This window comes from Erythrolamprus reginae, chromosome 6 (genome assembly GCF_031021105.1).
Source record: "Erythrolamprus reginae isolate rEryReg1 chromosome 6, rEryReg1.hap1, whole genome shotgun sequence".
In the NCBI taxonomy this organism is placed as follows: domain Eukaryota; kingdom Metazoa; phylum Chordata; class Lepidosauria; order Squamata; family Dipsadidae; genus Erythrolamprus; species Erythrolamprus reginae.
This window is the reverse complement of record NC_091955.1, coordinates 14307029-14322671: the sequence shown is the minus strand read 5'-3', so window position 1 is coordinate 14322671 and position 15643 is coordinate 14307029. Positions and strand designations below refer to the sequence as shown.

The 15643-nt window shown below is 40.9% G+C and overlaps 1 protein-coding gene across 3 annotated transcripts in view; it reads right to left on the bottom strand.

Annotated features, from left to right (window-relative positions):
- Positions 1–15643, bottom strand: part of EFCAB6 (EF-hand calcium binding domain 6) — a 175646-nt gene that overhangs the window by 25970 nt on the left and 134033 nt on the right. For all 3 annotated transcript variants that reach the window (XM_070755297.1, XM_070755298.1, XM_070755299.1), the window contains one exon: positions 6843–7046. In XM_070755297.1, the coding sequence (XP_070611398.1) occupies positions 6843–7046 (204 nt within the window). The remainder of the gene's footprint in view (positions 1–6842; positions 7047–15643) is intronic.

Here is a 15643-nt window from a genome sequence, read left to right as displayed (position 1 = left end):
ACTGTTTTGTTGTTGTGAGCCGCTCCGAGTCTTCGGAGAGAGGCGGCATACAAATCTAATTAATAATAATAATAATAATAATAATAATAATAATAATAATAATAATCATCTTGACATTTGGAGAGGATGCTCCTATAAGGAGGCACAGCCTTAATAAAAATGGGATGGATTTAAAAAAAAGAGCTCTGTGGTCAGGGAATGGTCCTCCAGACGGTCAATGGGAGCTCTACCAGTCGCTGACCTCCTAAAGGGTAAATCAGAAATTTCATTCAGGAGGTTGCATTATATTTTTCAATACAAAGCCCTGTTTTCCCACTTGGATCCAGATTCAACCCTATCTCAGCAGGAGGTTGGCACACGATGGGAGTTTTTGTGGCAAGGAGGCATCCCTTACAAAGAAATAATAGCAAGATGGTCTGCAGATGAGACCTAAAACTCTGAGGCAGTGTGAATATCTAATTGAAATGTGACAGATGGAGGGGAAAGCACACCATATCTTTGTTGCTCCTTGGGTGGTGTTTTTTTAATACCCAAGAACAAGGAAGCCCCTCCAAGGATCTATAAATAAAGGACCTATAAAAGAAGCTATGGACTCAGCTGGTGAATTGGCTCAGTGGTTGAAATCTCCAAGATGCCAACCTTGAAGGCTTTAAGAGACACGACATATTTATTTTATTTTATTTATTTATTTTTTCCAATACACAATGAGGGTTTTAGTGGGTATATATCTATATACACATAGTAAAATACATGATGAAGGTTATAGAGGAGATACTCATAGTAAAATATATCTAAGAAATAATAGAAAAGAAGGTATAGCAATAGAACATATCAATGAAAGAATAGAAGAAGAGATATAGGAATAGAAGAAAGGTATAGGAGATATAGGAGAACAATAGGACAGGGGACGGAAGGCACTCTAGTGCACTTGTACTCGCCCCTTACTGACCTCTTAGGAATCTGGATAGGTCAACCGTAGATAATCTAAGGGTAAAGTGTTGGGGGTTCGGGGATGACACTATGGAGTCCGGTAATGAGTTCCACGCTTCGACAACTCGGTTACTGAAGTCATATTTTTTACAGTCAAGTTTGGAGCGGTTAATATTAAGTTTAAATCTGTTGTGTGCTCTTGTGTTGTTGTGGTTGAAGCTGAAGTAGTCGCCGACAGGCAGGACGTTGCAGCATATGATCTTTTGGGCAATACTTGGATCTTGTTTAAGGCGTCTTAGTTTTAGGCTTTCTAGACCCAGGATTGAAAGTCTAGTCTCGTAGGGTATTCTATTTCGAGTGGAGGAGAGCAATAGGACAGGGGACAGAAGGCACTCTAGTGCACTTGTACTCGCCCCTTACTGACCTCTTAGGAATCTGGATAGGTCAACCGTAGATAATCTAAGGGTAAAGTGTTGGGGGTTTGGGGATGACACTATGGAGTCCGGTAAACTAAGATTTAAAATAAGATGTAGTTTAGTTGCAAACTAAACTACATCTCAGAGTTAGGCATTTTTTTTCTTAAGCAATCTTTCTGGCCAAGTAACCTGACTATCTACAATGAATAAAAGACAGTTAGAAGAACAAATTCAGCCTGGCCATACTGTCATTTCCTGTTTTCCCAGCTCCTAATCTGCTCATCTTCTGGATCGCATCTTGCTGCTACCCCAATATTTGTCCTAGGATTGCTTTGCTGCTTTTGAAATCTTGTTTGTGATCTCAGACAAAAAAAACCAAAAACCTTGAGCAAAACTGTAAGACTGAAGGCCAGTTTTGTTCTTGCTGCTTAACACCGCGAGGCTCGACTACTGTAACGCTCTCTACATGGGGCTACCTTTGAAAAATGTTCGGAAACTTCAGATCGTGCAGAATGCAGCTGCGAGAGCAATCATGGGCTTTCCCAAATATGCCTATGTTAATCCAACACTCCGCAGTCTGCATTGGTTGCCGATCAGTTTCCGATCACAATTCAAAGTGTTGGTTATGACCTATAAAGCCCTTCATGGCACCGGACCAGATTATCTCAGGGACCGCCTTCTGCTGCATGAATCCCAGCTACCGAGTGGATCTTCTCCGGGTCCCGTCAACTAAACAATGTCGCCTGGCGGGACCCAGGGGAAGAGCCTTCTCTGTGGCGGCCCCGGCCCTCTGGAACCAACTCCCCCCAGAGATTAGAATTGCCCCCACCCTCCTTGCCTTTCATAAGCTACTTAAAAGCCACCTCTGCCATCAGGCATGGGGGAATTAAGATCCTCTTTCCCCCTAGGCCTTTACAATTCTATGCATGGCATGTATGTATGTATGTATGTTTGGTTTTTATGTTAATGGGTTTTTTAATCGTTTTTAGTATTAGACTACTATTGTACACTGTTTTATTGTTGCTGTTAGCCGCTCCGAGACTCCGGAGAGGGGCGGCATACAAATCCAATAAATAGATATAGATAGATAGATAGATAGATAGATAGATAGATAGATAGATAGATAAGATAGATAGATTAGATAGATAGATTAGATCAGTGTTTTTCAACCAGTGTGTCGCGGCACACTAGTGTGCCGTGAGACATGGTCAGGTGTGCCGCGAAGCTCAGAGAGAGAGAGAAAGAAAGCAAGAGAGAGAGAGAAAGCAAGAGAGAGAAAGAAAGCAAGAGAGAGAAAATGAGAAAGAAAAAGAAAGAGAGAAAGAAAGCAAGAAAGAGAAAAAGTGAATGAGAGAGAGAAAGAAAGAGAGAGAAAGAGAGGGAGGGAAGGTGGGAGAGAGAAAGACGGAGGGAGAGAAAGAGCAAAAAAGAGGAAGGAGGGAAGGGAGAAAGAAAGGGATGGAGAGAGAAAAAAGAAAGGGAGGGAGAGGGAAATAGAGCGAAAGGGAGGAAGAGAGAGAGATTTTTTTTGTCCAAACTTTTTTTACCCCCACCCCCACCCCCTCAATGTGCCCCATGGTTTTGTAAATGTAAAAAATGTGCCGCGGCTCAAAAAAGGTTGAAAATCACTGGATTAGATAGATAGATAGATAGATAGATAGATAGATAGATAGATAGATAGATAGATAGATTAGATAGATAGATTGATAGATTAGATAGATAGATAGATAGATAGATAGATAGATAGATAGATAGATAGATAGATAGATAGATAGATGGATAGATAAATAAATAAATGAATGAATGAATGTTCTGGAAGCGAGACAGTATGTATTTGCAGAAATTGCTTTCATCCTTTACTGGTCTACCCTAATCTGATTCTTCTTTAAATCCCTTTGGGAAAGAGAAAGAGAAGAAAACAGTGATTGGATTGGATCCAGGAATGGAATGAAAACTTTGCTTGTTCCTTTGTTTTGGTTCTTGGGCTGACTGTCTGAACAAGTGCAATGCTGGATCAGTGCAGGAAAGCCTAGGATGAAGGTATTAAGTCATCACTGTGGATATGCACACATAGAAATCCAGTGCCAATTTCAATGGCTTGTGTTTCTAATGCAGTAGATACTCTACGAAGGGTTAATGATGTGTTCTGGGGTTTGAACAGGCAGGTTCATTTTTTTCTTCTTTAATGTACATGCATAATCGCATATACACACATAACGCACGCTTTGCTCGACTTCCTGACATGCCACAGATTGGACCTTAGAGAAAACTTCATCACCTCTGAGGCTTTGATTTGCATGTGGCAAGTTACAGGAAAACATCAAAGACCACAAGTACATTTCGAATTTCCTTTTAACTTTCCCCCATTGGAACACATGTCTACCGTATTATAAATTATACAAAGCCAAGCACACTGCGCTACTTAGAGCAGTGATTTTCAACCTTTTTTGAGCCGCGGCACATTTTTTACATTTACGAAACCCTGGGGCACATTGAGTGGGGCGGGGTGTGTGTGTGTGTGCTAAAAAAAGTTTGGACAAAAAAATTCTCTCTCTTCCTCCCTTTCGCTCTATTTCTCTCTCCCTCTTTCTCTCCCTTCCTTCCTCTTTCTCTCTCTCTCCATCCCTCTTTCTTTCTCTTCCTTCCTTCCTCTCTTTTTGGCTCTTTCTCTCTCCCTCCCTGCCTCCCTCTATGTCATTCTCTCTCTCCTTCCCTCCCTCTCTTTCTCTCTCTCTTACTTTCTTTCTCTTGTTCTCTTTCTCTCTTGCTTTCTTTCTCTCTCTCTTGTTCTATTTCTCTCTCTCTCTCTTTCTCTCTCTTGCTTTCTCTCTCTCTCTCTCTCTTTCTCTTTCTCTCTCTCTTGCTTTCTTTCTCTCTCTGAGCTTCGCGGCACACTTGACCATGTCCCACGGCACACTAGTGTGCCGCGCCACACTGGTTGAAAAACACTGACTTAGAGGACTTCAAAATGTTTTTTTTTTCAAGCATCCACTGAATATGATTACTGCTTTGAGTTCCAGGTTAACTATCAGTTGAAGGTTGCCAGCCTGGGAAATCTATGAAGAGTGGAACAGACAAGATGAAGTGGAAAACCTCACATATATCCAGGAGAAGGTACTTCCAAAGAAGCTTCAACAAAAGTCGAAGAACTAGGGACTTGGCCTCAATCAGATTTTTTGAGTTCTTGGTATATTTAAGACTAGTTGATGCCTGTTTAAATGGGTCCCAGTTATAGTTTTCATACGGGGTGCCAGGATTCATTAACATGAAGCAAAAAAGAGATGCTTTCTAAATAGGGATCTTGGATCTATTAATAAAGAAGGCTTCCTGAAGAATATCTATCCATTGTGTGTTCTCACCTCCTCCCTGTCAGCCTCCACTGGACTTGAAGTGGATTATATTTCTGGCACATTTTAGTACCAGTTCTGATTTTTTCCATTGGCTCATTCCAGGGCCAGAGATGCTGCAAAGGTAACAGCATCTCAATCTCCTTGGAATCAGGGGACCAAAAGCTCAGAACTCTAACTTTACTAGATAAATGGTCAAAGCAATGGAAACTGCAGTTTAATGTTTCCAAATGTAAAATAATGCACTTGGGGAAAAGGAATCCTCAATCTGAGTATTGTGTTGGCAGTTCTGTGTTAGCAAAAACTTCAGAAGAAAAGGATTTAGGGGTAATGATTTCTGACAGTCTCAAAATGGGTGAACAGTGAAGTCAGGCGGTAGGGAAAGCAAGTAGGATGCTTGGCTGCATAGCTAGAGGTATAACGAGCAGGAAGAGGGAGATTGTGATTCCCTTATATAGAGTGCTGGTGAGACCACATTTGGAATACTGTGTTCAGTTCTGGAGACCTCACCTACAAAAAGATATTGACAAAATTGAACGGGTCCAAAGACGGGCTACAAGAATGGTGGAAGGTCTTAAGCATAAAACGTATCAGGAAAGACTTCATGAACTCAATCTGTATAGTCTGGAGGACAGAAGGAAAAGGGGGGACATGATCGAAACATTTAAATATGTCAAAGGGTTAAATAAGGTTCAGGAGGGAAGTGTTTTCAATAGGAAAGTGAACACAAGAACAAGGGGACACAATCTGAAGTTAGTTGGGGGAAAGATCAAAAGCAACGTGAGAAAATATTATTTTACTGAAAGAGTAGTAGATCCTTGGAACAAACTTCCAGCAGACATGGTTGGTAAATCCACAGTAACTGAATTTAAACATGCCTGGGATAAACATATATCCATTGTAAGATAAAATACAGGAAATAGTGTAAGGGCAGACTAGATGGACCATGAGGTCTTTTTCTGCAGTCAGACTTCTATGTTTCTATGAAGCAAAAAAGAACTGCTTTCTAAACAGGGATCTTGGATCTATTAATAAAGAAGGCTTCCTGAAGAATATCTATCCATTGTGTGTTCTCACCTCCACCCTGTCAGCATCCACTGGACTTGAAGCGGATTATATTTCTGGCCTATTTTAGTACCAGTTGTGATTTTTTTTCATTGGCTCATTCCAGGGCCAGGGATTCTGCAAAGGTAACAGCATCTCAATCTCCTTGGAATCAGGGGACCAAAAGCTCAGAACTGTAACTGATATTAAACCCACATGAGATTCATCTTCTCTGGGCCAAGTTCTCCTTACATCAATGTTGTGGTTAGCTCTGGCCCAGCTCCTGCCCCAAGGACTGTGGATGTGGGGGAGACATCCACATGCTGCAGGCCTGTTTTGCCCCAGGTGGAATCTGCTGATGAAGACTCCTCTGACCAAGAAGACATGAGTGACAGGGAGGAGGAGAGTGGGGCAGACAGCTCAGAAGGAGATCAATTATCTAGCTCCTCCTTGGATTTGGAACAAGAGTTAATGATACAGCCATGCATGCGGAGAGCGATGCATAGGCAATAACAACTGAGAGATTATTATCAAAGAAAATGAGGCCACCTGTGGTCGGGTGGGGCTGTGGTAATTAGTGAGGCTGCTTTAAATAGCAGCCTGTGGGTTTAGCCATTGAGGAGGATTATCTGATCGTTGTGTTTTGTGACTGCTTTGCTGTGTTTGACCTTTTGTGTGCTGATTTTTCCCCGCTTTGAAACTAAACCAGAGCAAAGTGTGTTTCACTTTGTGAAAGAAGAAGGACTGTGAATTGCCTCACAGCTGCAAGCTAAGTATCACAGAACTGATAAGGGACTTGTACCAATTACCAGTTTGTTTGGAGACGAGTGCTCTTTGCTATACAAAAAGAGGGCTTAGTTTAATTTTCATTATAAAGAACATTGTTTTGAATTTTCAAACGTGTGTGTGTCTGAAATTTGTACTGGTGAATTTTTGGGAGGAGTCTACCAGAAAGTCCGACAGAACAGGTAACAGCCTATCCTCCATACTAACCTACCCAGGCTTCGTTCTCTGGGGAGTCCAGAGTATGATACAATAGTCGTTTGAGACGCACATTTTTCTGTCCAGGAGCGAGAGAATAATGCCTAAGGAAATAAATGCTCACCTGTTCGTCAGTTAGAAGCAAGAACCGTCGGTTACAAATATCCCTGAAGACCTCTTTAGACACTAGGCTTGTTTTCGCGCTATCTGCGTTTCTAAACTCCTGTTCAATGGCTTGAAAGCGGGCACTCACTACCTCCTGTATCCGGGCCAAAACCTCTTGATTGGATAGATCCCGGCAAGCAAAGCGAGTCTGCTCTCTTTCTGCCTGGTTAGAAGGTATAAAGAGAAAGTAATTTCAAAGGGATCCAGTGTCTCTTAAGGATCATGCAGGAATCCTGCCCCCAAACAGTGTCACCAAGGACAGCTTGGACTCTATGCACCAGGCAATTTTGTTGAAGGCATCTCAGGAAATGCCAGGGGAAAGGACAAGAGGTCAAGAATAAGGGGCTAACATAGGGGTGGGTTCCTCCTGGTTCGCCCGAACGTATAGCAACCCACTAGTGATATCACCAAACAGGATTGGTTGGTGCTGGTCCATGGGCACCGTCATCTTTTAAAATATATATTTTTCCCCCAAATTTTTTTCTTCTGCACATGCGTAGAAGCCTAATTTTTGGTAGTGTGCATCTTGTTTTTGGCATTAAAAAAATTTTTTTTGGGGAGGGATTGCACTGCGCATGCGCAAGTGTGGCCACGCAACTCGGCCACGCGGTGTGGGAAGAAGCGAACCGGTAGCGAGGTAAGTTGGAACCCACCCCTGAGCTAACACTTTTATTTAAACTATGAAGCGAGATTACTACTTGACTTAAAGCATTTCCATCTTTTGAGCATAAGGCAAATTCTGGGTTACTGGATTCTGCAAATACAGTATAATTTCACTCAACCTTTCTCCAAGCTAGGTCAGAAAAAGATGGAAAAGATTCATAGTTTATGCTGGTCTAAGACCAGAATGAACCTAGTTACTTACCTTACTTGAATCCATGGTGATACAGTGGTACCTCTACCTAAGAACACCTCTACTTACAATCTTCTCTAGATAATTGGGTGTTCAAGATTTTTTTGCCTTTTCTGAAGAACTATTTTCTACTTACAAATCCGAGCCTTCGAAACTGGAACTGGAAAAGGCAGGGAGAAGCCTCCATGGGGCCTCTCTAGGAATCTCCTGGGAGGAAACAGGGCCAGAACAGGCAGGGAGAAGCCCCTGTGGGGCCTCTCTAGGAATCTCGTGGGAGGAAACAGGGCCAGAAAAGGCAGGGAGAAGCCTCTGTGGGGCCTCTCTAGGAATTTCCTGGGAGGAATCAGGACCTCCACCCTCCCTGTGGTTTCCCCAATTGCACACATTATTTGCTTTTACATTGATTCCTATGGGAAAAATTGCTTCTTCTTACAAACTTTTCTAATTAAGAATCTGGTCACGGAACGAATTAAGTTCATAGGTAGAGGTACCACTGTACCTATTCTTGTAGCAGATTTAAAGGAGGGAATAATACAAAGGAAGGAATTTGACCAAGTGTTTAGAAAATTCCCAGAGACAGTCAAAACAATAAAACAAGCCTACTACATAGTTCTCGCCCACTTAATAATCGTACATGCGGGAAAACCTGCTGAATTTGGAAATAAAAAAAGAAAGTCTTAGTAGGAACACAATTGTTGTGGCCTTTTTCAAGCACTAAATAAAATCTTCATGCACATATAGTATATAAACTCCCATGAATCTAATCCTATAGAGCAGTGATTTTCAACCTTTTTTGAGCTGCGGCACATTTTTTACATTTACGAAACCCTGGGGCACATTGAGCCAGGGGGGGGAGGGGGGGGGCTAAAAAAAGTTTGGACAAAAAAAAATTATCTTTCTCTCTTCTTCCCTTTCGCTCTATTTCTCTGTCCCTCCCTCTTTCTCTCCCTTCCTCTTTCTTTCTCTCTCTCTCCATCCCTCTTTCTTTCTCTTCCTTCCTCTTTTTTGCTCTCTTCCTCTCTCTCTCCCTACCTCCCTCTATGACTTTCTCTCTCCTTCCCTCCCTCTCTTTCTCTCTCTCTCTTGCTTTCTTTTTCTTGTTCTTTCTCTCTCTCTTGTTCTCTTTCTCTCTCGCTCACTCTTTCTCTCTTGCTTGCTTTCTCTCTCTGTCTCTTGCTTTCTTGCTCTCTCTCTTGCTTTCTTTCTCTCTCTGAGCTTCGCGGCACACCTGGCCATGTCTCGCGGCACACTAGTGTGCCACGGCACACTGGTTGAAAAACACTGCTATAGAGGACGAAAGGTTTAGTCTTCTGAGCTTTTGGACTCATCCTCCGGTAACTATCCACGATTGACCTCTCCAGGTTCCTTAGAAGTCAATAAGGGGCGTGCATAAGTGCACCAGTGTGCCTTCCGTCCCCTGTCCAATTGTCTCTCCTTATCTCATTTATCTTTTCTTCCTTTCAAATATGTTCACCTATACTTTTATATCTTTTCTTCTATTCTTTTCTTTACTTATATTATTACATATCTTTCACTTCAATGTGTATTATGTATTGGACAAAATAAATAAATAAATAAATAGATAGATAAATAAATAAATAGATAAATAGATAGACAGACAGACAGACAAACAAACAAACAAACAAATAAAAAAACTTGTCTCTGTGCTTTCGGCTACTCTGTGTGCGGTATTTATGTGGTGCCTGTTGTGTGTAGCTTTTGAGAGAGCTACAATCCAATCCTATACTTGATATTATTTGTACTAAATCCTGGGAAAGGCTGATGGAGCTTGGATACTTTCAATGGATAAGTCTGCATACAAAATTTTCAGAAACCACATGTCACTCATCGGATGGAAACAACAATGTTGTCATATTATAATATACATTTACTGAGCATGTTGAGAAACTCTCCTTTAAGGAGTCCTTTGACACGAGCCAGGAGGAGATGATTTTTTTTTTGTGACACACACTTTGGAATAGCCAGAGGTGGCTTTCTACCGGTGCGGTCAGGTGCACCACTCTGGTAGTGGGCCACCAATGATGCAATCCATTTCCTCCCATGTTGACTGTATGACTAACTTGTTGCTTATATCCTAAGATTTTTATTAATATTGCTTCTTCATTGCTTATTTGACCCCTATGACAATCATTGTTGTACCACATGATTCTTGACAAATGTATATTTTATTTTATGTACACTGAGAGCATATGCACCAAGACAAATTCCTTGTGTGTCCAATCACACTTGGCCAATAAAAATTCTATTCTATTCTATTCTATTCTATTTTGGTATGATGGCTCTGTGCTGTCTTTGCCGATCCATGCACGCTACCATCTTTGTTTTTAATTTCTGGCCAATTTTTGGCTCTCCGATCAAGCGAGGAAATAAAACCATCCCTCTGCGCATGTGTGGAAGCAAACTCGCGCCAGGGGATGCCAGTAGGAGGAAGTAAGAGGAATCCGCCCCTGGGAATACCTTGAGTGTTTTAATCTAAAATGAAATATGAAATATATCACTTCTAAATTTATCATATTGCAAAACTACCCTGTTTATGTTATTTTTAAACTATTCATATATGCATACAGTTTACCATCAAATTAATAAGTACAAATAATTGTAAGTTCTTACTTATTTAAGTAAAACTGTTTTTAAAATTCCACCATTTATAGACTTTATCCCATATTTTATAAAATTCTGTTTCAGCTTGGTTATTCAAGCATTTTGTCATCACGTCTAATTCCGCACATTCTATAATTTTTAAAAAATACTTCATTACATTTTTATTAAATTTAACTCTACATTACATTTTTATTAAATTTAACTCTATATTTTTTATATTAATCATGTTGATTAAATTTCTTTATCGATAAAATATTGTATACTTATTCAAAAAATAAAATATTAATAATGCAGGAAAAAATAACACTTCTAACTTTATCGTACTATAAACTATTTCACTCTATCTTATAGATCTTCAAATAGATATACATTCTTACTTATTTAATTTTTAATACTATTTTTAAAATTCCACCAATCATATATTTTATCCCATATTTTATAAAATTCTGTTTCAGTTTGATTATTCAAACGTTTTGTCATCGTATCTAATTCTGCACATTCTATACTACATTTTTTGGTATTGTCTTTTCTTTCCATTTCTGTGCAAATGTAATTCTTGCCGCAACCAATATATGTATTATTAAATAATAAATTTCTTTTTTATACCTCATATTTGAAATACCCAGTAGGAAAAATTCAGGAGATTTTTTGATCTTCTCCTTTGTTATTTCATTTGTTCATTTCTCTACTTTATTCCAATATTTCTTGGTTTCAGAGCATGTCCACCATGCATGAAAGTATGTGCCCGTTCCTTTTTTACATTTCCAACAAACAGGTGAAACAGTGGGAAACATTCTGGAGATCCTATATGGTGGGAGGTGCCATCTATAGAACATCTTAATTTGATTTTCTTTAAAGGAAATTAATTTTGTTATTTTCCAATTATATACCCATATCTTTTCCCATGTAGAGCTTTATATTTTATTGGGATTTTCACGCCATATACTGCCCAAAGCTGTATTGGTATATAGCAGTGATGGCAAACATTTTTTCCCTTGAGTGCCGAAAGAGTATGCGCTGTTGTGCATGCGCGAGTGCCCACGCCCATAATTCAATGCCTAGGGAGGGCGAAAACAGCCCTCTGGAGGCCAGAAAAGGCCTGTTTCCCAACTTCTGGTGGCCCCAGTTAGCTTGTGTTTCACCTGCCCCAGGGTCCAAAAGCTTCTCTGGAGCCAGGGAGGGGTAAAAATGTCCTCCCCAATCCCCCTGGAGGCTCTCTAGCCAAAGACGCCCTCCCAGAGCCTCTGTGTGAGCCAAAAATCAGCTGGCCGGCACACACATGCACATTGGAGCTGAGCTAAAGCAATGGCTCGCGTGCCAGCAGATATAGTTCTGTGTGCCTGCACCTGTGGCACCCGTGTCATAGGTTCGCTAACACTGGTATATAGGTAGCATACAATACATTTTCCATTCTATGACATGAATATAAAACCAATTGCATGGCTCAGTGGACTGACCTCTCAAAATGGCTGACCTTAATATGAAGTATACCTTTTGGGCCTAGACAAGTCAAGGAGCAAATCTCAGCCTTGGTCAAACTCCCTATGGGGCTTGTGTATGTGTTCACATCAGGAGGATTAGTTGTCTTTCAAATTACATTCCCATTCATAGTAACCTCTCCAAGGTTCTCCAAAAACCTGTTTGTTCCCCAGCAATTGCAGTTTATCTCATCTCTTGAAATCTTTTATTTCAAATGAGTCTTACCTTTTAACTACCGGGCCTGATTTATCCCCTGTTTCAACTGCTCTGGAACTCTGGAAAGTGAATATTCTGTCAACTAGTTTAAAAGATCTGGCCGGTAGACATCAGTTTAGGCTCTATGACAGTGTTTCCCAACCTTGGGCACTTGAAGATATTTGGACTTCAACTCCCAAAATTCCCCAGCCAGCATCTGCTGAGTGGGGAATTCTGGGAGTTGAAGTCCAAATATCTTCAAGTGCCCAAGGTTGGGAAACACTGCTCTATGAAGCCATGATATATAGCTAAAAGGTGGAAGGGAATATTTGGGGAGGAAAGGCTGAGAAAACTATCCAATCAATAAATCACTGCTTTTTAATTCTTTCTTTCAATTACATTGGGTTATCAGAGTTTTCTTGGCAGAGTTTTCTTGGCAGGCTTTTTTTTTTTAAAAAAAGGATCAATTATTTAATTTAATTTAATTTAATTTAATTTAATTTAATTTAATTTAATTTAATTTAATTTAATTTAATTTAATTTAATTTAATTTAAATTTAATTTTTGAAATTATTTAATTTAATTATTTAATTTAATGTAATGTAATGTAATGTAATGTAATGTAATGTAATGTAATGTAATGTAATGTAATGTAATGTAATGTAATTTAATTTAATTTAATTTCCTTCTATGCCACTCAATCCCGTAGGACCCAAGGGGCTTACAGCAATATAATACACAATAAAACACAATAATAAAAGAAGTCAAAATTAATAACTAAATAACCAAAACATTAAAATAATAAAAGAAACAATAGTAAAATAATAAAAAACAATAAAATCCCCCATAGCAATCCAGTCAACCAAACATACATACCTATCCAATCAGCACTGTTTGGCCGTGACAGATGGTAGAATTCATGGCCCCCAGGCTTACTGAGATAGCCAGGTCTTCACTGCCTTTCGGAAGACCAGTAGGGTGGGAGCAGTACAAACTTCGGGGGGGGGGGGGAGTTGGTTCCATAGAGCCGGGGCAGCTACAGAGAAGGCCCTCCCCCTGCATTGCTTAGTTGACGGGATCTGGAGAAGGCCAACCCTGTGAGATCTTAATCTCTGGGAGCAATCTAGATTATTTGCAGTATCCGAACACTCTTCAAGGGTAGCCCCAAGTAGAGCGCATTGCAATAATCAACACGGGAGGTGATGAGGACTTGAGTGACTGTGCGCAAAGCCTCTTGATCCAAATAGGGCCGCAGCTGGTATACCAGTTTGCAGCTGGTATACCAGGTCTCCTTCCTAGGGGCCGAGAGAAAGTCACTGGCTCAAGATTACCAAGATGGCTTTATACCTAAGGCAGGACTAGAACTCAGGGTCTCCCAGTTTCTAGACTGAGGCCTTCACTATTTTACTGTTAGCTGCTTGTCTAAATCAGAAATACTATCTAACAATTAGCAGAGTCTTTTTAGGAAATGACGAGACACTCCTTCAGGGACCATGTTTAATAATAATAATAATAATAATAATAATAATAATTATTATTATTATTATTATTATTATTTATTAGATTTGTATGCCGTCCCTCTTCAAAGACTCGGGGCGGCTCACAACAATTTATTTATTTATTTATTGGATTTGTATGCCGCCCCTCTCCGCAGACTCAGGGCGGCTAACAAAAGTAATAAAACAGCATATAACAATAATCCAATACTAAAAACAGTTAAAAACCCATTATTATAAAAACCAATCATACATACAGACATACCATGCATAAAATTGTAAAGGCCTAGGGGGAAAGTGTATCTCAATTCCCCTATGCTTGGCGGCCGAGGTGGGTTTTAAGCAGCTTACGAAAGGCAAGGAGGGTGGGGCAATTCTAATCTCTGGGGGGAGTTGGTTCCAGAGGGCCGGGGCCGCCACAGAGAAGGCTCTTCCCCTGGGCCCTGCCAAGCGACATTGTTTGGTTGACGGGACCCAGAGAAGACCCACTCTGTGGGACCTAACTGGTCACTGGGATTTGTGCAGCAGAAGGCAGTCCCTGAGGTAAGAATAAAACAATATTACAATGAAATCAATCTAATATTAAAAACATATAAAAGCCCATCATTTAAAACCATGCCGCACACACATACCAAACATGAAATATAAAAACTTGGGGGAGGTGTCTCAGTTCCCCCATGCCTGGAGATACAGGTGGGTCTTAAATAATTTGCGAATGACAAGGAGGGTGGGGGCAGTTCTAATCTCTGGGGGGAGTTGATTCCAGAGGGACGGGGCCGCCACAGAGAAGGCTATTCCCCTGGGGCCCGCCAAACGACATTGTTTAGTCGACGGGATCCGGAGAAGGCCAACACTGTGGGACCTTATCGGCCTCTGGGATTCGTGCGTTAGAAGGCGGTTCCGGAGGTATTCTAGTCCGATGCCATGTAGGGCTTTAAAGGTCATTACCAACACTTTGATTTGTGACCGGAAATTGATCGGCAGCCACTGCAAGCCACGGAGACGTGGGCGAATCTGGGAAGCCCCACGATAGCTCTCGCGGTCGCATTCTGCACGATCTGAAGTTTCCGAACACTTTTCAAAGGTAGCCCCATGTAGAGAGCGTTACATTTCTGCCGGTGGAACTGTGTTCCACCCCGTCCTGCTTGCTGCCCAGCCCTGGCCATACATAGGTGACGCTGACATGGGGAGCTTCTGCACTGGGTTGGATTAGAGCAGTGTTTCTTAAAAAGTGGCCTAGGACAGTGATGGCGAACCTATGGCACGTGAGATATTGTCCTATGCTGAGTGCTTGCGATGTCTAGTTGATTTTCAGCCTTCTTTTGGGCCATTTCCACTCTCCAAGTCTTTGGAGATGATGATGATGATGATAATAATGATTATTATTATTATTATTATTATTATTATTATTATATTATTGTTGTTGTTATTCAGAAAAGACTGAAGCCTGGGGATGGTGAAAAACAGGCCAATGGGCCAACCGGTTGGTCCATTGGGCCATTTTTTGCTCTCCGCAGGCTTCAGGAGGCTTTCCTGAATCCTGGGGATGGCGAAAAACATTTGTTGTAATGATGGCTGCAGATGCCACAAAGTGCCTTTGTTCTGTGGTTCTTCTTCCACCACCTTTGTCGCCAGTATTAGATTCACAGGAAAAGGAAGAGGCGAATCACAGGAACATTTATTTTCTCCTAGCTGAAGCAAATAAGGAATGCTGGCAGGCTGCAGGGATGCCGCTTTTATGGGCTTCCCTGGAACCGGCTAGCCACTGATGGGTTTAAAACTCCTACTGCTATATTGGCCAATCAGCGTCGGCTATGCAAATTGACAATGTACATCAGTATGTAACAATAGCAAAGTCCCCCAACATTGGAGGGAACTCTACAATGTCAGGTCTGTAGTAGCAGAAAATAAAAAGTCCCGTTTGTTGTTTGTTGCATTACAACACCCATAATTCCTAGCCAGTGGGATTAATGCCTGTGGTTTGGTAGGCATGATTTACCAGACTGAAAAATATTGCTTTAGGAATTATGAAAAATGTACAGGTTAAATTTACATCCCATTTTACTCAAGGCAGAGTATATTTCATTTTATCTTTACAACAACCACTCTGTAAGT